Source organism: Channa argus, chromosome 13 (assembly GCF_033026475.1).
Source record: "Channa argus isolate prfri chromosome 13, Channa argus male v1.0, whole genome shotgun sequence".
Taxonomy (NCBI): domain Eukaryota; kingdom Metazoa; phylum Chordata; class Actinopteri; order Anabantiformes; family Channidae; genus Channa; species Channa argus.
Window position 1 is genome coordinate 23,742,964 of NC_090209.1, and position 27,428 is coordinate 23,770,391.

Here is a 27,428-nt window from a genome sequence, read left to right on the forward strand (position 1 = left end):
AAAATACCCCAGAAACACAGTAAGACACAAAACAACTGCAAAGACCTGATAACAAGTCATGTTATTATAAACAAAATTAATCTTTCATCACTGACCAACGTTCTTAGTGACAACAATTACAAAAAACGATTCACAAAATACAGACACAAAATAGTTACAGAGATGTGAAATGTCCTCCATGAGACATGAGTGATGTCTCATGAGTGAGTGAACGAACTTCTAAATGTCATCTGATATATATGAAATGTAAAAACAAATCTAAAAAGGTTTTGTGGTCATTTTGTGTGTTCAGTGAGATGTGTGTAGGCTGCCATCCCAACACGTTTTCCTCTGAACAGCACATAAAAACAACACACTCTCCCCTACCAGCGTGAACCTCCACATGTTGAATCCCTCATGTTTTTCTGTGTGTGTTTGGCGGCTCGCATCCCTGACCGTCACTTGACCAACGCTTCCTATTGGTCACTGTCACTGCACCTGTTCGACCCATCCGCCAATCGCACGCCTCGCTCGGTGCGCTCCAAGATGGCGACTTCAAACTGTCAGTTTCACCCATCATCGCTCGCGAACGCCAAACATCACAATCCCCCGACCGTTTAAAACTCATGCGGAGCTGCAGCAGAAGGAGCCGAGCGCGGGCCGCGGTGTAACCAGTGAAACGCGGAAACGGGCTCCCCATGGTTTGTTCCCGCGAGGGCCCGGTGTCGGTGTCGGTTTGACGGCGGTTGTGTTATCCGAGTATGGCAGCCGACAACAGGATCAATTTTTGGAGGAGAAACCCAAAGGTTCCCGGAAGGTAGGTGCCTCATTCACACCGGAGCACCACTAAGTTAGCGTTACTTTTCTTTACTAAGTTTCAGACGGAAAGTGTTAAAATAATATTCAATATTATCAGCCGTGAGTTCAGGAAAATGAGTCATATGTTGTCTTAGCTTAAATGAAGTGTAAATAGTCACGCTACTAGCTTACGGCGGAGCTCTTTAGTTGACATTAGCATAAAGTGTTAATATAAATAGTAGCCATTAGGTGACACTGTGGGAGCTATGAGCTTTAAAACATTCGCTTGAGGACTTTCCCGACCTTTCCGCCGTCTCGTGGGACGGTATGAGCCGATAAACAGACCCCCATCTCTTCACAGTGGAGCTGTCATTCTGTCGGAGCATCGCCCGCCATATGCTTTCTGACAGTTACTGACACACGGCGAAGAACACTGCTGTCATGTCCGATTGTTTTTTGTCTATTGCGCGAGCCACACGTGCATCACATGAATACAATAACACAAACAAATAACAGCAGTTCATCCACAAGAATCAGTTCATCGGGTCTATATTTGGTTTACAGAGGAAGCTTGGGGGGGGTATAGTTACTAAACTTGGTATAGTTACTCAAGTGCTGTACTTGAGGAATAGTAGGTTACTTAAGAGTTTTTCTATTTCATAATACTTTGACTTTTACTCCGCTACAATTTGAGGGAAATGGTGTACTTTTTATCTTACTACCGTAATTTGCAGGTTGTTGATACAAAATCTCGTCAGCTAATAAATTGAGGTGTATTATTATGGGTTAACCACATATCTGTGCATAAATTGGTTAGAATTAACTCCACAGTTACCCTCTGTGCTATTTTAGTTTCACGCCACCTTTCTAGATAACGGAGATCTTTGGCCTCTATTTTGTAATTATTTACTAGTCAAATTTTTGTGCTAGATCTTTCACTTTTGAAAGTTTGTTTGCGTTTTACAGCACAAATGCACAAATGTCCTCCTTTGAAAAAGTTTAATTTCACGGGCGGGTATCCCCCACCATTTAGATTTTTATTGTAACTAATGAAAGGAAACATTTGTAAATAAAATAATGACAATTATTTTCCAAGTGAAATTCTCATAAATCAGGTTTTTGAAGTTGCTTTCGGCTTTAGTCTGTACACAAATTCAGTTTAACGAGGTCTGAAAATTTCAGATATCTGAAGAAACGTTATTTATGGGGGTATCAACATCAAATTTGGTACTGTTTGAAATACACTGATTTCCTCATCAAAAACTCTAAAACTTGAGTAGTGGACTTAGATTTAAGTGAAAAAGAAAAAAACTACAAAAGTTCTGCTGCACAAGTTTATATAAATGTTTTGGCCTTTCCCTAATCTTTGCTTTTCAGATACTTGTAGTAATTTAAATAAAACTAAGTTTACAGGTTTGACAAGTTTACAGGAGAAATCCCTTTGAGATACTGCTTTTTGTAACTTGTCACATGTCAAAATGGCTGGAACCTACTAATTTAATCTAAATCTACATACATATTTGTGTTCATTAGCTGAAGTTGATGTTTTATTTGAAATTTTAGATGATTGTTATGTTAAATCTTTAACCCGAAAACTAACTAGATAAATATAATGAAACACTAGCTCCTGCTAAAGACAAGTGATGTAGTGGAGTTAAAGCATAATATAGCATTAAACAGAAATACTTAAGTAAAGTACCACAGACTACTTGTATTTAAGTACAGTACTTTACTAAATGTATTACTTTGTACTGCTTTGCTATATGATGTGTAATGAAAATAGTAGTGTTCCTGAATACTTGGTGGAATTATGAGGATCATTTATATATTATTTATAGCTATGATGAGGCCTGGACACCGGGTTAGTCCTAGCACCAGTTATTGGCTTTCATGTAACACCGTGTCATGTAGTAGATTCAGTAGCAGTAACCATTTGTTTTTCCAAAACATAAATACAAGATGAAACCCACAAGATTATCCAACAGTCTCGACTTGCAGAGGTTGCATAATAGGCATCATGGTTATAATAATAACATAATTGGTTATATTGGGCACTGAGAATCTCAGGCTTTTTTTTATTCTCCTTAACCAAGCAAACTTGTTTCAAATGAAAACGTGTAATGGATAAGAAATGGCCTATTCACGCTTTTGCATTTGTGTTTATATATTTATTACTCTGATTAGCTTTATGAGCATGAAGGATTTGGGGGTGGGGGCAGTGTGCTTGGGAAATCTGAGAGGACAGGATCTCTAAGGAGAGGGCGTTGTTTCCTTTGTCATACACTCTGATCTCTCTTAAACTGTGGTGGGTGGACCGCTGAAAACACAAATACGAACGTACTGTCCGATTGAACAGGAAAGCAAGAAGCTAGTCTTGCAGCCTGTCCTTGATAAAAGAAGTCTTTGGTGGGTAAACAAGAGACTCTGGCACCGCCAGATAATCAGCAGGTCCAATTCTCAGCCACCAGCCTTACTATCAGTTAAGTTACGCAAATGACATGATTTAGGTTTATATGTTCTCGCCTCAGGCGGGACAAGCAACAACATCTACACAATGATAGCAAGATTTGCACAAAAACATCCAACCTACTTGAAATGAAGTACATAACGTAGTGGCTATTGTGGGACTGACCCGAATCCCATTCTGTGACTCTTCACTCTTTCTGCGTTCAGTCAGCAGAGAGATGGAAAGAAGCTGAGCATTAAGATTCTCACATCCGCTGAACATAATGCCGAGCACAGGGTGGTGAAGAACATGGGGGGCTGCACAAGCTGTCCCATAGTTCTGTTCAATACACACTAAAAACAGAAGAATCTAAAAAAAGACAGGATTAGCGTAATTTAATAGGAAGGAGAAACTAAGCAGTCATCTTGTTGATAGAAGGCATAATCTGAGGCTGTATTTGCAGGAAGATCCCAAAATAAAACACATTTTCACTGATCCCCAAAAACCTAGTTGTTAAGATTTTTAACCTTTCTCACACAACCCGCAGTCTAACAATTCAGGCTGTGATAACTTGCAGAAGCATCCTGCCCATGTGGTCTGGCTTTTGTCAGGAAAACATGAAGGTCAAGCTTGCACTCTTGCATTAGAAGGCACAACACCAACATCAAATTCTCGTGGTCCATTTTGAACAAGAAGACCATGCCATACGCTGCTAAACGTAAACTGACACGGGAAAAGTAAAAAAGAATCTTGTAGAGGTGGTGGCAATAGAAGCAAAAATAAAAACCAAACTAATGCACATTTTGGATATGTTAAATATTAAGCAGCTAGACTGGTGACCTGTCCAGGTTGTACCTCGCCTCTATTTATGATAGCTGGGTGAGGATGGATCAATATTACATACAGTTGGTATTCTCTTTGATGATGTGGCCCCTTCTCATGCATACTCTCTGCACATTGCAAATATTCTAATTTATAAAAGTGTGCATTGCAAAGGATGAAATTAATACCGGACTAAATGGAGTTGTCCCTTCCTGAGACAAATGTGCTGTATTGTGGAATAAATTGAAAAATGTACTGCAACTAGGCAACAAGAGAAAATATGTGTGGGAAAAGCAACACATTTAAGGACGGGACGTGCATCGGCAAGTTTTCCCTTTAAACAATAATTAATGTGTAGATCCTTGGAAAAAGTCAAACTTTGACTAATATAACTAGCCAGGTCCAAGAATTGGAAGCTGCATGTGTTTTTCTGCACAGCGATGACTACATGTCACATGTCTCACATCTTCTACAGTGTACAGCCAGTTTATGGAGCACAGCATCCACCGCTCGACCCGCGATTGCGGCGCACGTAAGTGCTCAAGACAAGTGGACCGTGCCGTTTGACATCATGTCATTCCTGTCAATGCATCGTGTTTGTGTTACTCCTAATTTCAACTTTGTTTTGCAGCAGATTGCTCCATGCTTTCAGTACATGAACATGTGTAAATTGCATGCAGCAGAACAGCACGGCTATGACCTAATGTTAAAACTGAGAGAATTTCTGTGTTTTATTGGCCTTTTTGTTGGCTTTGCAGTTTTGTGTCTGTTCCCTATGGTAATGTTACCTTTTAAAGCTTTGTGTCTGCAAACTACTGAGTGAGAAAATTATATTGTTATATTTTCTCTTTCCTTCCGCTTTTTTGCGAGTTTTAACCTCCAGATCTGTCCCTCACAGGTATCCCAAAGACACAAAGCCCAAGTTCAACAATCCCAAGCCTAAAAAGGCCTGCAGCTTCTATGAGTTTGCCCGCAGCACCAATGATGCTTGGGACATTGATGATGAGGAGGACGAGGATTTCCTCGGGACTCCCACTCCATCTTCATCCCTGTCATTAGGCCTGAACTATACATCCACACAGAACCAGGTAGCTACAAGGCATAATTTATATAACTGAAGAACAGTTTAGTTAATCTGAAACTAAAGGATGTATTCTGGTGTGTTTATGACCGCTGAGCAGCTGCAGAATCAGTGTGATGATGCAGAAAGGAGGACACAAGACAGAGCGGCACCTCCCAGGGTAGAAATTCAAAACCTCCAGGATGATCAGGAGGAAGAGCTAGACTGCAAGGATCTCAATGGCAAAGTTGTCAAGTCTAATAGCGAGGCCCACCTGAACTCGTCCTTGGGTATGTTGCTAATGTGCTGCAGTATTACTACTCGGATCTTATCTGGTGATTCATAGCAAAGCTAATTACAGACTTTGCAACAAGAAACTGTAACAGCTGTCAGGGCTTGGAATTTGGGTTGTAGGAAAACAACATATCATCTTAGAACTGTCAGACAGTTGGCGAGAATAAGTCTAGTGTATTTTATTCCTCTTATTTATACAATAATCAAACTCAGTCAGGATTCATTGTTAAACACATCAAGTTTTTAATGCTATATTAACAAATTTTCAAAAAAGAATTGTCATTCCTTTATTCATTTTGGCTTCTCTATAGTTCGCTCCACACTACAGAAGCAGCACTCTCTCCCAGTACGTCCCATCATCCCACTGGTGGCTCGCATCTCAGACCAGAACGCATCGGGGGCACCACCCATGACAGTGCGGGAGAAGAGCCGGCTAGAGAAATTCAAGCAGCTGCTGTCTAGTCCTAACACTGATCTAGGTACCGTTGAAGAGCAAACACAGCCAAACACTTTTCATAGTATGACTATTAGTTACAGGGTAATGCTTCACCAGCTGAATATGTTGGGTGTAGATTTGTTGTGTGAGTAAAATGGTGATCTGAGTGAGAATTTCTACCAGTTAAAGATGCTTTTTATCTTGCTTTGAACTCTCACAGAAGAACTCCGGAAGCACAGCTGGTCGGGCATGCCAAAAGAAGTGCGGCCAATCACGTGGAGGCTTCTGTCTGTAAGTCTCATGACTTTCTATTTCGCAATATCCTATAGTTGTGGTCTGCATCTTGTTCCTGCACAGAGGATTTGGAGAGTCCAAGTCACATTTTTTACTTTTAATGAAGCCTCCTTTCTAAAAGTGTTTAAATACCGTCGAAGGCCTTATCCTCACAGGCAACCTTATCTCCTCGTTTTACTCTTATCTCAAATGTCTGGGCTGTTCTGTTTTTGTGAAAGTTATAATGTAATCAAACAACTTTCACTTCACTTTCTCTTGTGTATTTCCGCCCCTCTCTGTGGTCTCTCACAGGGCTACCTGCCAGCCAACAAGGAGCGCAGAGAGCTGGTGTTGAAAAGGAAGCGAGAAGAATACTTTGGTTTCATAGAGCAGTATTACCACTCCAGAACTGACGAGCACCATAAAGACACATACAGACAGGTAATACCACAGTCAAGGAATGGAGATCTGTGCACCTCACATTATGATCTTAACTGTCATCTAAGTAATATTTGTTCCCGTTAGATCCACATCGACATTCCAAGAACCAACCCTCTGATTCCCTTGTTCCAGCAGGCTGCAGTACAAGAGGTACTGTTCAAATATAATAGAAGTAAATCATGTGCATGTGTAGTACCAACATTGTAGCATTTGTATTGTTTGTTGTTGTTTATCTGTCCCAATATATATTTTTGGGGGAAGGTCTTTTAACCCCGCTGGATTACCTTGGTAACCCATCAGCAGGGGTATTCTGTTTCCTGTCAGGCCAGCAGCCCATTCATGGACCAATCGCATTTCTAGAAAACTGGATGCTGACATAGAGGAAAAATAACTTTTTTACAGTTACAAATAACAAAGAGCAGAAGAGACAGATTTCAAGAATCCTTTTAATACCATCACAAATACCAATTTGAATACCAGTGGGATGTGTAGAGTTAGAGGCATGAAAACATTGCTTTTTCATTTCACACCGATTTTGTGACTGTTAAATCTCCATAGACTCCATAGAAATAAAAAGTACACAACATCAAGTTTGTGAACAACTGAGATCATAATTTTTACATCCCTTGTGGCCTTTATCTAGGTGGACTAAGATATGGCAGTGTGACACTTTATCAAACATTCCTGGTTTGAATAATGTATTCACTAAACTCTCATAGCTTAGAAGACTGTGAATGGTTTACTGTTCTACTGTGGCAGAGTATCTGCCCAATATTGAGGAAGGTCAAATACTAGTCTGCACAGGAACTTTCGTGTTGATTTTTGGTTTTGTTTTTTAAAAAGGAACTAATTTAATCATAGCTTGTTCCTCAAAAATGTGGTATTTTATGTGGTCATTCAAAAGATTTGTGTCCAGAGCTTCCAGAAATGTGTGATCAGGTTTCATTACAGTCTGATTAGATCATGGAATTTGTAGCATTTATGATCAGCGTCAGTTATATTTTTTTATATGGTCCAGTTGTCAGTGTGCTTTGGATATTCACAGTAAGAATTCAGAAAATCAGTGTGACACTGAATCCATACTGAGCCAAAGCAACAATAAACTACTGTAACTTATAGCAACATAATATGGACCTAAAGTACTGCAACTGAAAGTTGAGAATTACTCTCCCCTTACAAAAGTATTGGAACAGTGAGGCCAATTTCTTTTGTTTTTGTTGTAGACCGAGAACATTTGGTATTGACATTAATATGAGACGAGATCAAGATTTCAACTTTTATTTCCAGGTATTTACATCTGGATCAGATACACAGATTAGAAGATACCTTTTGTTTGAACCCACCCATTTTACATGTGAGCCACAGTACTGGTACACATAGCACAAATGGTGCAAATATTGATCTCGTCTCATATTCATCTTTTAATGTCAAACCCAAATCTTTTCAGTCTACAGGAAAAATAAAGGAATTGGCCTCACTCCTCCAATACTTTTGGTAGGGAGTGTATACTGAAAATGATTTCACTGGTAATGTATTACCATTATTTAACCCTAACCCTTATTACCTCATGATAAATCTAGTGCACACAGCAAGTACACACTTTGTCGTTTCTTTCCTCAGGTGTTTGAGCGTATCCTCTTTATATGGGCTATTCGTCACCCAGCAAGTGGTTACGTCCAGGGAATCAATGACCTGGTCACACCCTTCTTCGTTGTCTTCCTGTCTGAGTTTGTCAGTAAGTTACTAATGGGTTGCATAGAACCCAATGATAATCACCTGGACCAAAATAAAGTGATTTCTTTTTTTTCTTTTTTTTTGCCTGGTGAGGCTCTTTCTTCTGTACCTATATTATGTTACACTTTTGTTTTACGTTGTAGCCACATACAGAATGATAAAGATTTTTTTTAGGCATCTTTCTGTTTCATTTATTGTCCTTTGTTGTTGCAGCGGAGGATGTGGAGAACTTTGAAGTTGCAGCACTGCCTCTGGACACTCAGAGAAACATCGAAGCTGACAGCTTCTGGTGCATGAGCAAGCTGCTGGATGGCATACAGGTCTGCTCATCTCAGTGAACATAAAACAACTAAATATGACAGTTTTCTGACACTGCCTTCCTTTTAGGACAACTACACATTTGCTCAGCCTGGGATCCAGAACAAAGTAAAAGCTTTAGAGGAGCTGGTCAGCAGGATAGATGGTAAGTGTGCTCTTCTGATCGATTGAGCTATGAGTTCAGCATGTTGGAAGTGATAGAAGGCTGTGTTGCTGGCTCCACATAGGAACTATGAGCAGGAAACAAGTTTGTTATGTTGTGTGTAAGGATTTGTTTTTGTGTGTTACCTGTCTCTAGAGGACATTCACAATCATTTCAAGAAGTATGAGGTGGAGTACTTGCAGTTTGCTTTTCGGTGGATGAACAATCTGCTGATGAGGGAGCTGCCACTTCGTTGCACTATCCGTCTCTGGGACACCTACCAGGTAGAGCAGAACACTTACATATTAAAGCAATCCATGTCAGTAGCAGAGTCCTTTCGGCTTGTCCCACCGTGGATCATTGTCCGCATGTTTATTTGGTACAGTTTTTACGCCGGATGCCCTTCCTGACGCAACCTTCCCCAAATTCTAGCGGGCTTGGACCGGTACTGCACAGATAGGAAAGGGCTGTTGGGGGTTCAGTGTCTTTCCCATAGACACCTCAACATATAGCCGGGACCGGGGTTCAAACCACTGACCCTGTGGTCCATGCCAGTGACTTACTTTGTTGGTCTTTTGCATGTAATTTTTGAATAACAGTCAAATCCATAATGAAATTGGCTGCAATATTCTCTTTTCCACAGGCTGAAGCAGAGGGGTTCTCCCACTTCCACCTGTACGTCTGTGCTGCTTTCCTTATCGAGTGGCGCAAGGAAATCCTCTCCATGGTGGACTTTCAGGTACCTCTGCCTTTGTAATTACACACATAACTAAGAGAACAACCACAAAATATTAATTGCAGTGTCGACAGATGGTAGAAAGTTGCATATTTATTGTGAAGTTGGTTTTATTTAAAGACTATTTTCTAAGACTAAAGGAAATATTTTGATCATAAACACACACAGTTGTGGCTGCTGTTTATTTTAGACTTGTGAGTATAACCGATCGTATTTCGGGTTATTAAGTTGACAATAATGTAAAGCCAATAATGTAATATATAATATGAATTGTATTCATAAATTCTGAATACTTAACTTGTTAGAAATATTAATAAGTGCATGGTGTTTGTGGAGCTATGGCCTGTGGCCAATTAAGCCTCATTTCTAGCATGTGTGTGGACATTAAACACAGAAAATTCTTTTTGCAAGCATGCAATAAATATTTTGTATATAAACTATCTTCAAACAAAGAAACATTCATTTGTTACATATTGCAATATTCAGGTTAAGAATCAACTGAGAAGGCAGAGAAAGGAAAAGAAATAGGAAAACTAGAGACACAAATTAAAAGATTTTTAATGCCGTAATCGTTACTCTGTAAAATATCATTTGTGTGCTTGCAAACATGAATTTTCTGTGCTTTCAGAAATGACGCACAAATACAACTCCATCATCAGGAAATAAAGCAGCCATATATGTTCTGTCGCTGTTTGGATGGAACTAAAGTAATAGGGAATTACTTTAGTTGCATTTAGGGTTGCAGTCAGTATGTAATGCAGCTGTCTCTTAGTTGACTTTGCAAAGTAACCCACATACTGCATATATTTCTGAAAACTCTGTACATGCACAGATGCTATTAGTAACTGATGGCTTTCTAAAAACAGTGTCACGGTCACAAGAACTACTTCTCTGTTGCTCTTCAGGGCCTTCTCATGCTACTGCAGAACCTTCCTACAATCCACTGGGGAAACGAGGAAGTGGGTCTCCTTCTCGCTGAAGCTTATAGACTAAAGTACATGTTCGCAGATGCACCCAGCCACTACAAGAAATAGGCCTCCACATCACACCAGACACCTTTAAATGTACAGTGAGACTAGACTGTGACAAGATGAGGGTCTGAGGTACTCCAGACATAGAGCCTGATTCAAGCGCATCCGCTGCTTGGCGTTATCACACTGGATATGGGATTATGGTGCAGCCATAGAGCATTCACGTTCAGTGCACTGCACTGTATGAGTGGACTGTTACAGTATAAATAACCAACCCCGTGCAATCTTGGTTTACTTATACTGCTTTTGGTCATGCAGCATTTATTGTCTCTCTCGTGAAGTGTAAACTCAGCAGAACCTGCTGTAATATAAAGGGATGATGAATGTTTGTGAGATCATCCTTTTATAGATTATATTTTTTTGCAGATATGTTTTAATAGTTGTTTTACAAGGGGGAAATGATGTAAACCAGGTAAGTATACTTTATTTGTCATTTTCTCCTTTTACATTAATTAGCTTTTAGTATGACACTGTTGGGTTGTGAGTTGCCATGTTTTGGTTTAGACTTACTAGGTCTGCACTGTACAATCAGGGCGTAAAGATTCCAAATTTGGACAGTTTCCATCAGTCAACTCAATGGTCACCAGTGCTGAATATTTCAGGTTGTATTTATGTGTAAAACTGACAGGCAGCAACAGTAGTGTTTCATTTCAGGTTGTGTTTTTTTGGTTAAAAGTGGCATCAGTTTGCCAGTGTGGATATTCAGATTCGCCTACTTAAAATACTTAACTTAATTATTAGGAGGCTCTTAGACAAATGGAGACCTTCTCGTAACGTACACTATGTTGCCAAAAGTATTCGCTCACCTGCCTTTAGACCCCTATGAACTTTAGTGACATCCCATTCTTAATCCATAGGGTTTAAAATGACGTCGGCCCACCCTTTGCAGCTATGACAGCTTCAACTCTTCTGGGGAGGCTTTCCACCAGGTTTAAGAGTGTGTTTATGAAATACATAATACACAGTGCTCGGAGTCTTTGCTCTAATTCATCCCAAAGGTTTCTATCAGGTTGAGGTCAGGACTCTGTGCAGGCCAGTCAAGTTCTTCCACACCAAACTCACTCATCCATGTCTTTTATGGAGCTTGCTTTGTGCACCTGAATTCATTTATTTGGATGGGTGAGCGAATACTTATAATATAGTGTAGCTTTGGAATTAGCCGTTCATATATCAGTTCTAAATGTTATTAAATTTAAACAACATAGACACAGTTTTATTTCGAGTTTGTGGCACATATTAACACACTTAAAACTGGCACATGCTCAACTGTTCTGTAGGAGTCATACTATCTTACTTGAGACAGTCTGTGGACACAGTGCAGCTCAGACAATATGACATTGCCTTTGATATGAGTATTTGTAATGTACTCCTGTCTTTTAAAGTGTATCATGCATAAATGCTTCGTTGTCATGAATGCTTGTGTTTTATATGTGCTTTAGGTTAGATGGCTCTGTGACATGATACAGGAAACGTATTTGTGATTAAGTTTTTAGATTTTTTTTAGGGGAGGGTGTATGAATATGTGCATTACTACTCGTCTACTTTCATTACCAGTGATAATTATGAAGTATGTTTAAAGATATGACAATCATTAACTTTTGGTACTTTGATTATCTTACCATTGTGTGAATGTTAAACCATTCTGGAGCAAATGCTTATTAAGCAACGTTTAAATCCACATTTGCTTTGCACCTGATGCCTCCGGCCATTGTAGAGTCCAGAAGATTGGATTTAGAAAAGTCTTTCCTGATTTTATTACATCTTAATTACGTTTCCGGCATTAATTTCTTCTGAAATGTGGTGGTTTAACCAGAAATTGAAGTCCTTGTAGAATTGATGTCATTAGTGCTACTGCAGATACTTGTAAAGCACTATGTAAAATCAGTTTTATGTTTCATTCATTGTCAGTTTTGCATCTTTAAGGCACATTCAATCTTTCTTTTTTTTATTTGCCTGGAGCATTTTTGATGTTTTTGTGTTACAATATACCTTTAGCCTTAAAGTAGGTTTTCTTCATTCAGGTGTGCAGACTGATTGTGTCCCTACCACATGACTTCATCCTGTTTTTATGTAAAAGTAACATGTCTTTAAAATATGATATTGATTGAACTGTCAGAGGCTGACAAAATGAAAAAAGGGTTCATGTTGTTTCAACATTAAAATGCCAAACCTTTATTCAGGCCAATACTGTCTTTTTTTTTACCGTGCTTCAATAGTGCGTGTGTCAGGGCTGAGGAATTATTAAATCATTATAGTACTCACTGTGTATTCATACATTTACATTATTTGTTTATATTAAAGGATTTTTATTATTCATGTTAACATATGTGTGCATGTAGAGGGAAGACTATCACTGTTAAGGTCATATTAGGGCAGTCGACGCATAATTCATCTTAATAACTTTGACATGTCACTGTGGCATGAGCACAGGTGCATTCAATTTTCCTGATGTTCTGCATTCTGAGACACTTAAGTGGTCCAGAAGCATCTTTAATACTTATAGTAACCTCTGTAGGTACTCAATGACTGGAAAACTGAAAACTACTACAGGTAGAAGTACAACTTAAAAATGTGTATCTTTTAATTAATAGAAAAAAGCAAATGTACATTTCCATTATTATTTAGTTATTGAAGAGACTTAATGTGGAACAAATGCAGCAGCCCCACCTTCACTTTATGTACTAAGGTACCTAAAGGTGGTTAATCCACGGTCGCCATTTATTATTTAAATATGGTGTGTTAAGAATTCAATTCTTTCATCTGCAATATGACTACAAATGTATTCTGGATTTATCTGCAATGTGTCAAAAAAAAGCCGGTAGGGAAATAAAGTGTCGTTACGTAGTATAAAATGAAAGTACAAGTACCTCACAATTGCAGGATGCCTAGTTACCTGCCACCTTTGCTCAAACTGATCAAATCTTTACATCAAAATGAAAAAAGCCTTTTCTCAAATATAAATATTATTGTTGACGTCCAGATCGCTGTGGATTGTGGGTACTTTTTGGAGGAAACTCTGGTGAAGTCTGTAGTAATCTGACTCCCTGCACAACCTCTGGAGGTGAACACGAAGTCCGCTTGTGGTCCCTTGTGGACTTACGGGTCTGGACAAACCCACGAGATTCCTCACGGACTTCCGGGAAACGCGCGTGTTAATTTCGCGAGTCTGCAAGTGCGGTGAAGTCCGGACATCGAGATTCAGCCAAAGTTCGGTTTCACTTTTGCAGCCATGCCAGTGCGGTATGTGGCGGCGAAGCCAGCTGTTAACGCCACATATCGTCAAAGTCCGATCACTTGGAAACGCACGAGTCGCTCCGCATTTGTCTAAGAACCAAGGTGAGCTGCTTTAGTGAGCGGAAATGTGCGCGTTTAACATATTAGCGCAGCTAGCTACGTGCTAACGTTAGCAAACACGAAGCGAGTCGGTGGTCGCGCAGTACGTCAACGTTACTGCGGTTGTTGCACTGATGCCTCACTAAACTGACTGCTAGCTAACAATTCACGTAATGTTCAAGAGGGTTTCGGTGTGTGTGTGCAGAAAAGCCAGTCAGCACTCGTCTGTAACGTTAAGAAGAAACAGCAACAAGCTAACGGGAGACACGCTTCCTCCTTTCCTCATCTAATCTCTACTAAATCGCTACTGGCTGCACTTCACCGTCAGGCAGCTTGGTCCCATTCCGCCGGAATACACGTTGAGCAAACCCCTGCTGGGTGTGATCTTTGTGCTTTGGCTCCTTGTATTATGTCCAGATTAATGATTCACACTTCTGCTGTCTCCACTAAAGCAAGAGAAACGCTTGGTGAAAGAGGATGATGGATGGAGTCAGTTGGAGCACCGCAACGGCCCAGGAGTCATTCAGCCGCTCCAAGACAACGTCAGACACGCTGTCCAGGCTCGCCAGCTTCATCGCGCGGACTGAGACGAAACCGCACACGCGAAACCTGAGGCAGCAACCGTCCCATCTGACCACGTATGTTTGTCAAGAATGTGGTAAGGGCTTCCCCTACGCAGCAGATTTGTTGCAGCACCAGGAACTAAAACACACCTTACCCAAGCCTCATCGGTGTCCCACTTGTGGTCAGGAGTTCTCCCTGAGGTCATCCTTACACTTACATAAGTGTGACCCCGAGTACTCCCCGTGTGAGGATTGTCACAGAGGGCCGCGGCTTGGTTCTCCATGCCTTGCGTGTGCAACTCGCACCTCCGATCCTGGCATGCCACAGGACAAGTCACTTCACCGCCAGCCTCACCTCCTGGACGGCAGCCCTTACGCATGTGCCCCATGTGGGAGAGGCTTTAGCCAGAAGCAGGCTCTGCTGCACCATCAGCAAGCTGGTTGTGGTGAACCACCGTCTCCATCAAATGTAGTTGATCCTGGTAGTCTTCCAGATTATTGTCCAGCTTCTGATGGTGACTCAAGCCACTCTGATGCTTCTGACACCCCAGGACCTAGCAGCAGAGGTGTCCATATGTGCCAGTTGTGTTTAAGGACTTTTCGTACAGATGCTGGACTGCATCGCCATAAAGAGACCAACCACGCAGAGGAGCAACTGACGGCTCCACAGGGACAAAAGACCAAAGGAGAATGTACAGGTGAAGAATCGAGAAAAGGAGTGAATAGTGGCCTGAATGGGGATTCAACTAAAAAGCCAAATATCAAACAAAAGCTTCTGAACTGTCGCTCCTGCGATATGGTTTTTAAGAACACCTCTAAGCTCTTGGTGCACAGAAAAGAAAAACACAGCAGAGAAAAAAACGTGAGGAGAGAATCCAGACCAGTCATCAAGAAGCGCAGAAGAACCGGCAGCTATCCATGTCAGATCTGCGGTAAAGTCTTCCTCCATCATTTGTCGCTTAGAGCACATTGCAGACGGCACACGGCTTCGAGCTTCGCCGCAATGAAAAACAAAAGCCATTCTGTGGAATTCACCACCAAAGACACAAAGTTATCAGAGCATAACCCAAATAACGCAAAAACCAGTCTAGCACAAACTAAAACTGTTAGAGCTGGACCAGGGAGGCCCAGGAAAGTGGCCAGATTAGAGACCGAGGTCATTGATCCAGGGGTAAGCAGAAAAGTGCCTGAAGTCAAGCAGATAGAAGGGGAGGATGATGATTATGAAGATGAGGAGAGAGAGTTCCCGTGTCCTTCCTGTGCAGAAGTTTTCTCTCTGCAGTCACAGCTGAGGGAGCACGTAGAGCTCCACCAGTCATCCATGAAGAGAAGACAGTGCAGTGTGTGCACTAGTGAGATGGACACCTGTAAATTTCTGGGTTCAAAGAGGCAGAGGCTGTACCACTGTGTGCCCTGCCAGCAGGGTTTCACGGCTCTGGACTCTTTCCTAGAACACTGCCAGGAGCACCTACGAGTCAGGGTGGAGGAGGACCGCATCGCAGAGGCCGGCAAAGCCCGAGATGCGCTTTGAATGTCGTTAGTGATTGTCTTTTCTGCCGTGGAGGATAATGTCGCTGATTAACCAGTTCACTGATTTACCATTCAGAACCACTTGTTTTATGAACTACCCTGTTGGTTTAATATTACCCATAACAACATATAAAGTGTTAAAGGGCTACACTGGGATTTTTGCATGTTTCATTTAGTTGTTTTTCTAGACGTCATGGATCGATTACTGCCAAACACGTCTGCAGCATAGCATGGTGTTCTTCAAATCTTCTGACGGCCACGTCTTTCTTTCCCCGTGCGGTGAGTGTAAGTCAGCTTCGGTGAGATCCATCATAGCAGTCGTTAATGTAGTTGCTTATGAGATAGTCCATCATCCAGTGTGTTTGATTACCAGCCACTGTGCTAGTTGAGTTTGTAATGTGGGCCCCTGAACGGGTGAATGAACATGCAAAACCCCCAATATGCTTCTTTAATAGAGTGTGGTGTATCCATTCAAATGCTATTACAGCTGACAAGCCATGATTTTTAACCAGATCAGGACCTTGTTTCCCCATTTCCAGCTATAGCTCATTGTAACCCATAGACTTATGGTGGGGCCGTGCAAGGCTACGTGCACCACCACGGTACATACTTTCCAACGCACCGCCGTTATCTTGTTTGCTAGTCTGTTTGAACAGCGGACACCTGGGCTCCGTCACACAAAGCAAGTTTATTCTAGTTGGGGCTGTTGGGCTTCACAAGGCCTAACGTTGGCCGTCTGGGAAACCAGCACCACAAAGCTACTTAAAAGCTGAAAAAGTTGTTAATTGGGAGCAACATGAAGTATTAAATGTACTGTGAGGTGGGTTGGTTAATCTGGGGGCAAACACAAAAAGGGGAATAGTGGAATGGATGAAATGTAAGAAATTGAGTTACAATTCCCAAATGTTGAATAATGTTTTTTTCAAATCAGTGAGACAAGACACGATACACTATCAGTCAATCTAACTAGTATGTTCATTTACAGTCTATTGCTCTAATTATTTTATATCACCACAGTCTCCTTGTGTTATTCTGCAGCTGCATAGAATTGAAGTGATAAAATTGGACACTGTCGGGAATCTGTTTGGGAATAAAAGAATCATAATGCAATTAAAATGCGGCTAATAATTGATAATGTTACATATGTCTTCTACCGTATTCTACTCGTTTTGTCTTAACGTTTCAGCAACTATTAGACACTGATTTGTGAACATGCTGGTTTGCCACCTGCTAGGTTGTCGTGTGTGTGTGTGTGTGTGTGTGTGTGTGTGTGTGTGTGTGTGTGTGTGTGTGTGTGTGTGTGTGTGTGTGTGTTGGTCCCAGGTGTCTGCATCGTAGCAGTGCGCTGCTTAAAACACGGGAAGAGCATTGGTCAACACGGCGAAGCTGGAATGAAGTCACAGATGACAAAATGTGCGCCTGCCTTTAACATTTTACTTTTTCATTTTGAGATTTAAACATGTGGTAGGTGTTGCTATAATCTAAAGGAAACAAACACTCAATGCTCGTCATGGATAGTTCTGCCCAATACATTGCCTTTCATTTACTGTGGCCTGTTTTTAAACTGGCTTGAACTCTGGTGATGTTACCTATGCAAACAGACTGATGGCAGCCCTTTAGTATGTCAGTGATGCCTGATAAGTGCTTTGCTGAATGAACAAGGAACAACATGTTTTTGTTGGGTTTTCTTTTTTTTTTTTTTTTTTTTTCAAGCTACTGTTTTCAAAATGCTACTGTGAAAATGTAGGATATGGTTTTGAATCTTCCACTTTTTTTGAGATCTTTTGTAAATTAGTTTACTGCTCTTTATAGATAACATTAATAATTAAAACTCCGCAATTGTCACAAAGTGTTTTCTTCTTTCTACTGATTTTATAAATGAAAATTTTTTTCCTGCCGGCAAACTGCAATCACTACATGCAGACAGTGGTACACTTTTTTAGATTGCTGCATTTGCTAGCATGTTTAAAAACAATAAGAGCTCTCCAGTTCAATCAATGCATTTACATTTACATTTAGTCATTTAGCAGACGCTTTTATCCAAAGCGACTTACAAGTGAGGTACAAGGCAAGCAAATGTATCTAATAATTCATCATGAATTATGTTCTAATAACATCATTCTGAAATGGGCCATTCTATTAAATGTATTTTCATGCTAATGCTCTGCACATTTACTAAAGCATGTGCACTGTTTAATTATACATTTTTTGACAGCTTGTGTTTTATGAGTATCTTATTGTGATTAAAGTGACCTGGAGTAAGTTTTAGGCAAGTACTTTCACATTTATTTAAGCATTGGTTTCTTTACTTCTGCCACCTTTTGTTTGAAACACGCCAGCTGAATATTATGTTTTTGTACATGGGTCAGAAATGCAAGGTGGCCACTGGAGAGTCTCTGGGTGATGTGTCAGACGTTCTTATTGGACAGACACCGAATGAGAACAGACAGATATAAAAGCTTTTCTGATAGGACTTTGATGTTTTCTCCTTGATTTAGATATTTGCTGCTCTGTACCTCACTTATAAGTCGCTTTGGATAAAAGCGTCTGCTAAATGACTAAATGTAATGTAATGTATAAACTGTATCAGACACAAAAAAGAACAAATCAAAAATGTTAAAAGGTAAGGAAATTACCAAAATAAGAACACAAAAACAAATAATAAATGACTGAGTCATTTATTTTTATTCAAAGCTGACTGTGGTTCCCATATATTGAAGGGATGTGGGGCTTGTTTTGCACATGCTTGTGTCCAGCTTGGTCCCCATTCACAGTCCCTTCTGATCCGTCCATGTTATCCGCCCTCCTGGCCTCATGGTGGCGATGTGCAGGCGCTTACAACAAGATTTCCGATGGCGGAAGTCCGTCGTTGAACATCCGGTAGTTCGGTGCACGCTTTCCTTCCGCGGTTTTGTGAAACGCAAATCGTACGAGTCGCTGTCGGTTTATAGAAAACAAAGGGGGAAAATGAGCAAAGCGCATCCGCCCGAGCTGAAGAAGTAAGTTGTGTAGCTAGTTTTAATCAGCGCGCAGTTTTATATCAACGGAGTTGATATGAAAGTGTGCTCACGCGCCATCTCACTGCATTGTTTGAAATAGAAACAAGCTAACATTAGCATTAGCTACCCTGCCTAACCTCGTTATTCTCGTCATAAAGATTTTTTCTTATTTTTCATTTTCAGGTTCATGGACAAGAAGCTCTCCTGTGAGTACAGCTCACATACAAAACACACCCTTAACTAGTTCTCATATGTTTAAAAGTCTTTCTGATGTGTTGGCTCAGATTCTCAAGCAATTTCTTGAAATTAAACATAGAAATCCGGAGGGAATAGTTATTTTCTTCCCTGTTGTCTTTATGTATTGTTTAAGTCGTTTTGTGAACTCTCAGAATAGGCTAAAAAGTACGTATTCAGATGCTCTGTTTTATTTAACCATCAGCTAAGAACTTCGAAAGGATTTGTGTTTTATGACAGGGTGCCAAACAAATCAATACATCATCAGTCATCTGGTAGAAATCGCAATATTTCAGAATCTGCAACAATGTATTTTAAAAGCCTCTGTGATTCCTTAAGATCCCAGATTCACTTTAAAACATCATAGACCACTGTAGATGTGGTATTTAGTGCAGCTAGTACAACACTTATTAATTATGACAGTTCCAAACTTAGGTCCTGAGTAAACGTCAGTTTTATTTCATTGTTGTTAGACAAGGAGAAAATATGGTAGAAGCCAGATTGTTCTCTGGCCTTATAGCTGCTACCTTCTCCGCGATTAGAAGTACACAGTCATGTGATCCATTTATCTTTGCATTTGAAATATATATTTGTGTGTTAAAGTTATCTTTAAAGTTAAAATCACTGGATTGAGGGCCATGATTATTTTTTTTACAGGTTTCCGTATATGACAAGAAAAAAAAATTGCATTTAAATTTTGCGTACTCTATAAATGCATGATGCCATGTGAAGAATACTTGATATTGCTAAATGTGGCTTTATAGTGGAACGTGGGTTTGTACATGAATGCAGTTCTTTAGGCAACATTCACAAACCCATAAATCTGTATTGTGACATTCATAAATTATAACTCAAAACAAAACAGGTAAAGCTTTTAAAAAAAAAGGTGAACTTTGAAACAGTAGCTGGACCCAACATGTAAAACTCTAGAAATGTTATTTTTTTCTTTAGTGAAGCTGAATGGAGGCAGACACGTACAGGGCATCCTGCGAGGCTTTGACCCTTTTATGAACCTGGTGATGGACGACTGTTTGGAAATGGGTCCAGGAGGACAACAGAACACCATTGGGATGGTGGTCAGTACCTTTACCTCCACTGCTAATTAAGCTCTTGTCGCTCTTCTGTTTTTTGTTTTTTTTTTATTTACCATATAATGTACAGAACACTAGCAGCTTCTCATATTTAGCTGGTACTTTCTACCAGTTTCAGGGGGACCTGGTGGCTCAGTGGTAGAGCGTTGGGTTGGTGCCAGTACAGAGCCCAGATAAAATGGGAGGGTTGCGGTAGGAGGGACACCCGGAGTTTCAGAAATCTCATTCTCATGAGTCTCTTGCTCAGGAAAATGGTGTATCAGATTAGTGAGTTTCTACCTTAAATTGCAATGCGTCAGATACAGACGTAATTAACATTTAAGTAAAAGTAAATATCGGATTGAAGAGGTTGTTGCTCATTGCCAGAAAGCTTATGACATCACTATAATGCTATTATGTATGATCTTTTCATTTGTGTGATTTAAAAGGATGTGGAATCAAAAAATCTGTAGTGCTATTAAAATTACTAATTCAACTCTCAGCCAATTCCTAAAGATTTCTATTATTACTTTTGTTTGCTTCACACTAATACTGAAGCAGTTATTTCATTGATAATTATAGTTTTTATTTTAATGAAAGGTTATAAAAAATGTGAGTATGTTCATCAGATTAATTGTTTGGTTTCTTTACTCACAGGTCATCAGAGGGAATAGCATCATCATGTTGGAGGCCTTGGAGAGAGTATGAGAGAGGAGGGAAGCTGCAGATGGAGAACGATTCAGATTCTGTTATTCCTGTTGCCTGTTTGCAAGAGGAAAAGCATATGTATGTCTTTACATTGTAAGATGTCTATTTGATTTCCATTGGCAAGGATGTTTTGTTGGAACGTGTTTTGAATTGTGTGATCTCGTGAATAAATCTGTTTTTCTTTGTAGTTTGTGTACAGTGAACTGTTCAGTGTATTAACACCACAGGTTATCTCGTTGCTGTAGTCCATGGCTCTGTTTTGTAACAAGATTAACATGAACCAAGCTCTAAATGATAATCGGTCAAACAACTGATGGGTTAGTTGTGTGTGAATTCATTTTGTTCGCCCGTTGACATTAACCTGATTTTTAACAGTTTTCAGCAAAATGAACATGAATACCACAATTACAAGGGGGCAAAAAAGTATTTAGTCAGCCACTGATTGTGCAAGTTCTCCTGCTTAAAATGATGACAGAGGTCTGTGCTTTTCATCATAGGTCCACTTCAACTGTGAGAGACAGAATTTGGAAAAAAGGATCCAGGAAATCACAATCAAGAATTTTTTTTATTAATTCCTGCGTAAAATAAGTATTTGGTCAATAACAAAAGTTCACCTCAATACTTTGTAATGTAACCTTTGTTGACAATGACAGAGGTCAAACGTTTCCTGTAGGTCTTCACCAGGTTTCCACACACTGTAGCTGGTATTTTGGCCCCTTCCTCCATGCAGATCTCCTCTAGAGCAGTGATGTTTTGGGGCTGTCGCTGAGCAACGCGGGCTTTCAACTCCTTCGAGATTTTTTATAGGGTTGAGGTCTATATTTGTGAAATTACATGTAAAACCTTAAGTAAGCCCAACATAGTAGATTTTAAAAAAGGTGAAAGCTTCACAAAGTTATTTACTAAAGTGTAAACAATGTTTGTCCTATCCCAAAAAATCTATTATGTTACAATGGAATGAACAATGGTCTGAAAAGGCTGTGACTTCAGAAAGTATTCATTTAGTCTTTTAAATAGATTTTAGCATTTGTTTTCCTCTCCCCTTCAAGAACAAGCATGTTTTAGGCTTTGTTTCTGTTAGTGTCCACGTGTCTGGGAGCCCTGGCACAGAGGAGAAAGTATCGGAGTAAGAAGCGGACACGACCACATGAACGAGACTGGAGCTCAGCCACAGCAGGGGGCGCTGTCCGGGCAACGCACTTCCGCTTCAGCCGGACTTTTATTTTGAAAGCCGGTTGTCGTCATCGCAGACATGTTTCTTTACGTCGCACTTCGTAACCGTTTGACGTTATGTGGAAAGTAGCAATGTCGGAGGAGGTTGGGAAGGCGCTACAGTCGGTGCTCGTGCGGGTGAACCAGGCGGCGGCACGGCGGCCAAAGGTAACTGTGACCCTTGAGACTCCGCTCCGGAGCCGCGCTGCCGGCGCTGCGCGCTCGGGCTCCGTAAAAGTGTTGCTTTGGCAGCACGACTCGTTATGTAAGGCTGCGAAAACCCCTCAACCTTTGGATGGGAGATAGCTGAGCTTGTGGCAGCATATTCACAACACCATTGCATGGTCTGGTAGCGTGGGAGCAGGAGGAGGAGGATGGTGATGATGATGATGTTGAGGGGGTGTATCTGCATGCAAGTTGATACACACGTGATTTATGATTTGGTATGTTTCTGTTCATTTAACACAACACCACAGATCTGTCAACTGGCAAACACGTGATTATCGTGAAAAGCAGCATCTGGGTTGATATCTAGGTCAAAGCATGTAGTAATGCACCGCAGCCTTCAGTCATTGTTTAGATCTCCATCGGTGGCTTGTTTTTAATGGTCGAAATCATGAGTAAGTGCATAATGTGCAGGAGCATTTGGACGTAGCTGCAGCCAGAAACAATGAGCTTCGTCGTTGTTTTGCAGGATCCTGACAGGGCTGACTCACTGTTCTGCTGGAGCCAAAAGACATCTGTGAAGTAGGCTGCTCCACAGTTTCTCTTCTGATACATTCACTGATACAGATGAAAAATGAGCCTGTTCTGTCCTTCCTCAGACGCTACCAGCTGTGCCGCCCCGCCTCGTGGCTGTCAGCAAGACAAAGCCCCCGGAGATGGTGGTGGAGGCCTACAGACAAGGGCAGCGGTACTTTGGAGAAAACTACGTGAGTAGGAAATGCTGCCGGGCTGCATCACAACGAGTCCAACCAAGATTCACAAAAACTTGTCTTTTGTCTCCCATCAGGTTAATGAGCTTGTGGACAAAGCTTCAGATCCTCAGGTGAGTTTACGTGTTTTATAAGCACTGCGGTCTGTGACAGATTCTTATCATATGTCTTTTCTCCCTCCTTGTAGATTTTAGAATCATGTCCAGAAATCAAGTGGCATTTTATCGGCCATCTACAGAAGAATAATGTCAACAAACTTTTGGGTAAGTGACTGACACTTCTCCTTCTAAAGCTGCATGTTTAAAAAAAATTAAAATAAAAAAATATGCTGACCCTTCTCATCCCAGGCGTGCCAAATCTCTTCCTCGTGGAGACGATCGACTCGGTGAAACTGGCTGACAGGGTCAACAGCTCATGGGAGCGTATCCGAGGAGCCAGCACACAGAGGTTAAAGGTCATGGTGCAGATCAACACCAGTGGAGAACAGAGTTAGTGTTGCTATCAGCTGTCACTTTGTAGACGCGCAGTATATTTACACGGTCAGGTGTACAGAGACCTGATGTCTGATGTTCGTTGTAGGTAAGCATGGTCTGCCACCAGAGGAGACGGTTAACACAGTGAAACACATTGTGTCCCGGTGCTCCTCGCTGGACTTCTCAGGACTCATGACCATTGGACACTATGGCTACGACCTCACTCTGGGCCCCAACCCGGACTTTCAGGTACAAACGTTTAGTACGTAGTAATTACTATGTAATTAGAGCCCAGTTACAATCAAAACTGGTGCATGTCAAAAGGAAGCCGAAACAAATCTTGTTACCTCCAGAACGTACACGCTCGTAGCTTGAATCTGACAAATTAGAATTGTTTTGAAGAACTGCAGCCAAGCACGAAAAGGGCAAATGAAGTTAGTTGAGGGCTTCAACTGCAATGAACTTGAGACTGAAGCTCTACAACATCTCATTGACTTAAAGAGTTTCTGTGTGCAAGCGTTATTGTTCAGAAGTTCAAATATTTCGCTTCGGGGATTAATAACGTATCTATCTATTAGACATTATTATTACATTACTGTTGTAAAATTATTGTAAAAACATATTAAAATTTAATATAAAGGGAGATGGATAAATCTGCCACACCAGTGTATCTGCTTATTGCACACACTGTTTCTTGTTATCGGTGTAACTCTTAATATCTCCGTTACTGCAGCGATAATCTTTTCTATGTGTCCCTGCTGTAGATGCTGTTGAGTCAGAGGAAGGAGGTGTGTGACAGTCTGAAGCTGCCTGTGGAGGAGGTGGAGCTCAGTATGGGTATGTCCACAGATTTTGAACATGCGGTGAGTATCACACAAGCAATGGAGCAATTTAACAAATGTTAAATGTATCCCATCCATCAACCACCATGAAAACTGATTTAAATGAATTTATACTTTTGTTTTTATCCCCAACAATCCCCATAACGATGCTAACTGCGCTGCCTTATGGGTAATGTCTGTCAGGCTGTAGCCTGCATGAGCTCGTCTGTGACGTTAACCTCCATTGTGGGATTAAAAACACATGAGGAAGACACGCGTCTCCACCGGATGTTGTACATGTCATGTTCACCACCTTACTTCTAGGGGTGTGTTGAATTTTGTCTGGGTTTCAGTGCAGATTTTTATTTTGGAAGCCAAACGTTTTTTACCTTCAGACTGCTTTTCAGATGGTTCAGAGCATTTGGGACAACATCTGTCAATAAAGGGTTTTTGAATTAAGAAACATGTTACTCAGCAGAGCAGTGTGGGGTGGGCTGTGGCCCCTGTGCGTAGAGTGGCTGCCTGTCGACCACAGGGACGGAGGCAGGTGAACGGCTGTGGTGACCCTGAACTTACAGGAAAAGCTGAAAACAAGGAGAAAAAAAAAGTTACTCAGCAGAGCAGTGTGTCTGAATGTGTCTTTAACAACAATGGAGACGAACAAGTGAATCCAGGCTACAGAAAAGCCGTGTCAAGTCTAAAAAAAAAAAACAAAGGATAAAATGACGTAAGTTCTAAAGTGAAACATCCGGAGATGTGGAGAATAAAGTGAGATTTCCGGACCTCTGTAGCCTTTTAATTTCTGCTGCAGGCTCCAGGCTAGACACAACTTGATGCTGCTAGATGTTCAGTATTTATACAATGTCCACAATATTTACCATTATTACACACTTAATTATTATAAAGCAATGCTTAATTAAACTGCATTGGCATGAGGGTGTGTCAGGGTCAGGGCCTGTTAACAAGGGTGATCACATGAACACAAGCATGACGTGCTATGCACTGCTTAAAGTCCTTCTTAAAACAAAAAAATCAAAACAAAGTTTTCGAGTGTATTCACAAATAATGTAGCTGCACGTTAAAATGGTTTGCTGCATTTTTTTTTTTCCTTACATGTGCATCCGTCTGTGTTGAAGATCGAGGTGGGCTCCACCAACGTGCGAGTGGGTAGCGTCATATTCGGCAACCGGGATTATCCCAACAGTGGAGCCAACACTCCAAACCCCAGTCCAAACCCCAGTCCAAATCCCAGTCCGGCTCCTAGTCCAGAGAAAACCTCCAAGATGGTGTCAGAAGTAGCTGCCAAGAAGATGCAGCACCTCACTGTGTCTTAAGTAGAGCTGCTAGTACTACTACTACTACTACCACTAATCTGAAATACCTTTAAAAAGAAAACCCTTCACATGCACAATGAACCAAGCAGTGAAGGAGATGATTACCACAGAGCCATGTGGAAGTAGGATTGCAAAAATCTTGCATGATTCTAAAGTGTATTTGTCTAATCCTCTTCGCTTTTTTTAAGCATTCTAAAGTGGCACTGGGTACAGAACTAGTCAAACCTTTTTTTAAAGTCGTGCGTTAATAACCCGTAGTGCTCTGATTTCCTCCTCATGGGTGAAATCTCCCCCCACGATATCACTGGCAACTACTGAAAGCATAGTGACTAACAGAAAATGAGGATTTGTTGTGCTGCCGATGTGATATTTTCTACCTTTCCAACCCAACAACGTGTGACAGTCCTGAAATGTGGCCAACCGTGTACATGGTCCCGGAGATGGGATTTCCATACAGTACAACGTACCGTTTTTGTTGTACAGATAAGACAAAGACTTGATTTAATAAATCACTTGTCCCTTTATAATGACACATAGTATTGTGTGTTTGATATTGTTTCATATGGTGTCACAAACAAATCTCTATTCTTGATATTAACAAACGCAAGAATAAACCTGAAGAAAGTTTTGTTTTTAAGTGTCTTGTCCGTGCTAATGGTGTGTACGTGTTTGACATGACAGAGATCTAACCTATGCAAAGCAGTGCTCCCTGTTTCACGGGTTTTTGATTCGACTATTTTTACACTGCAGCTATGATGGTGCCACTGGTTTCTTCACAGATGTCACAGGGTTAGTGTGTTTCTGTCTCCCATGAAAAGTGTGAGTGACTTTAAAATAATAATAAAAAAAAAAAACGCTCAGTAAACAGGTGATTACATGTGTGCTTGCTGTCTTTATGCAAAATGTGAGCATTGTTTGGTTTGGAATCTGGCTCTGGGGGAAGCCAAAGCCAAGCAATAAATTTTACTGTCAAATTATCTGCCATTTGTTGTGTATTTCTTTGGTTTGGGCAAAGTGATACAGACGTCAGAGACCAGCTGTAGTTTGGCCAAAGGAATTTTATTAAGCACAAGGACAGGACCACAGTAAAAATCTGAATATTTAATAATTTGAAAATCGTTTACTTCCCAAATTTATTGCATCTGGAGAACTGGACTGAAATCTGAACTTTGTTGGTAAAAATAACCATGTTACAACTGGAATCCTGATCCAATAAGGGAATTCATTCATTGGGAATCCAGAACTGAAACCAAAAATATCCCCGTAAAATAACAGTAACTAACGCTAAATCTCAGTAATGAATCACAACCTGCAGCTGCTCAACAAACAAAAGTCAAAGACAAAACGTAAAGAACTGATTTAACAAAAATCACATTCAACAAACTGAGGTTAAACCTGAACTCTGGGTTGACGAAGCCAGACGAGAAAATTCAGGGTCTTCAGATTCAGAAAGGTTGAGCTTCAGTTCAGTCAACTCACTTTGTTCACTCTGAGTTAAGCATGTGCACAATGAGTAAAAAGCCAAAAGCCATCATGGATCAGAAACTATGATTAACTATGGCGGCTGTAAAAAAAAAACAAAACAAAACGCAGAGCTGCCTTTTTCATTTAGTTGCACTATAAATACTACTCAAAATACTGTGACATTAATGTAGACTTATCTTTGAAGAAGCCAAAAAAAAAAAAAAAGAATAAACGATCACTTC

The 27,428-nt window shown here is 40.7% G+C and overlaps 3 protein-coding genes across 7 annotated transcripts; all 3 read left to right on the plus strand.

Moving 5' to 3' along the window:
* The first annotated feature begins 486 nt into the window (after positions 1-486).
* tbc1d22b (TBC1 domain family, member 22B) lies at positions 487-12,685 on the plus strand. Of its 2 annotated transcripts, none has more exons than XM_067525657.1 (14): positions 487-796; positions 4,521-4,577; positions 4,944-5,133; positions 5,227-5,395; positions 5,711-5,878; positions 6,056-6,126; positions 6,421-6,549; positions 6,634-6,699; positions 8,170-8,284; positions 8,497-8,603; positions 8,671-8,746; positions 8,900-9,027; positions 9,387-9,482; positions 10,346-12,685. In XM_067525657.1, exons 1-14 carry the CDS (start codon positions 741-743, stop codon positions 10,511-10,513), a joined length of 1,596 nt encoding a protein of 531 aa, XP_067381758.1. In that variant the 5' UTR covers positions 487-740; the 3' UTR covers positions 10,514-12,685. The 2 variants fall into 2 exon arrangements, with proteins under 2 accessions (XP_067381758.1, XP_067381759.1); XM_067525658.1 differs by having other exon boundaries at positions 488-796; positions 10,385-12,685.
* An 828-nt stretch (positions 12,686-13,513) lies between these two features.
* Positions 13,514-21,134, plus strand: snrpg (small nuclear ribonucleoprotein polypeptide G). Of its 3 annotated transcripts, none has more exons than XR_010916255.1 (4): positions 13,514-13,846; positions 14,296-18,935; positions 19,119-19,141; positions 20,121-20,238. XR_010916255.1 is itself a non-coding variant. In XM_067525656.1 (4 exons), exons 2-4 carry the CDS (start codon positions 19,123-19,125, stop codon positions 20,945-20,947), a joined length of 195 nt encoding a protein of 64 aa, XP_067381757.1. In that variant the 5' UTR covers positions 13,568-13,846; positions 19,119-19,122; the 3' UTR covers positions 20,948-21,134. The 3 variants fall into 3 exon arrangements, 2 of the variants coding, with proteins under 2 accessions (XP_067381757.1, XP_067381756.1); XM_067525656.1 differs by lacking the exon at positions 14,296-18,935 and adding an exon at positions 20,897-21,134 and having other exon boundaries at positions 13,568-13,846; positions 20,121-20,245; XM_067525655.1 differs by lacking the exon at positions 13,514-13,846 and adding an exon at positions 20,897-21,134 and having other exon boundaries at positions 18,786-18,935; positions 20,121-20,245.
* A 1,032-nt stretch (positions 21,135-22,166) lies between these two features.
* plpbp (pyridoxal phosphate binding protein) lies at positions 22,167-26,699 on the plus strand. Of its 2 annotated transcripts, XM_067525665.1 has the most exons (9): positions 22,203-22,327; positions 22,854-22,906; positions 22,984-23,091; positions 23,172-23,207; positions 23,282-23,357; positions 23,442-23,582; positions 23,674-23,816; positions 24,332-24,430; positions 25,525-26,699. In XM_067525665.1, exons 3-9 carry the CDS (start codon positions 23,041-23,043, stop codon positions 25,720-25,722), a joined length of 744 nt encoding a protein of 247 aa, XP_067381766.1. In that variant the 5' UTR covers positions 22,203-22,327; positions 22,854-22,906; positions 22,984-23,040; the 3' UTR covers positions 25,723-26,699. The 2 variants fall into 2 exon arrangements, with proteins under 2 accessions (XP_067381765.1, XP_067381766.1); XM_067525664.1 differs by lacking the exon at positions 22,854-22,906 and having other exon boundaries at positions 22,167-22,327.
* The last annotated feature ends 729 nt before the right edge of the window (positions 26,700-27,428 follow it).

Bases quoted from the DNA above. Each gene is read 5' to 3' on its own strand.
- snrpg (XM_067525655.1), top strand. From the start codon at position 18,904: ATGAGCAAAGCGCATCCGCCCGAGCTGAAGAA. The intron at 19,142-20,120 runs GTGAGTACAGCT...TTTTTTCTTTAG, and splicing joins CATGGACAAGAAGCTCTCCT to TGAAGCTGAATGGAGGCAGA. The intron at 20,246-20,896 runs GTCAGTACCTTT...CTTTACTCACAG, and splicing joins AGAACACCATTGGGATGGTG to GTCATCAGAGGGAATAGCAT.
- plpbp (XM_067525664.1), top strand. From the start codon at position 22,238: ATGTGGAAAGTAGCAATGTCGGAGGAGGTTGGGAAGGCGCTACAGTCG. The intron at 22,328-22,983 runs GTAACTGTGACC...GTCCTTCCTCAG, and splicing joins CGGCGGCACGGCGGCCAAAG to ACGCTACCAGCTGTGCCGCC. The intron at 23,817-24,331 runs GTACAAACGTTT...TCCCTGCTGTAG, and splicing joins GCCCCAACCCGGACTTTCAG to ATGCTGTTGAGTCAGAGGAA.
- tbc1d22b (XM_067525657.1), top strand. From the start codon at position 741: ATGGCAGCCGACAACAGGATCAATTTTTGGAGGAGAAACCCAAAGGTT. The intron at 5,134-5,226 runs GTAGCTACAAGG...ACCGCTGAGCAG, and splicing joins ATACATCCACACAGAACCAG to CTGCAGAATCAGTGTGATGA. The intron at 8,604-8,670 runs GTCTGCTCATCT...CCTTCCTTTTAG, and splicing joins AGCTGCTGGATGGCATACAG to GACAACTACACATTTGCTCA.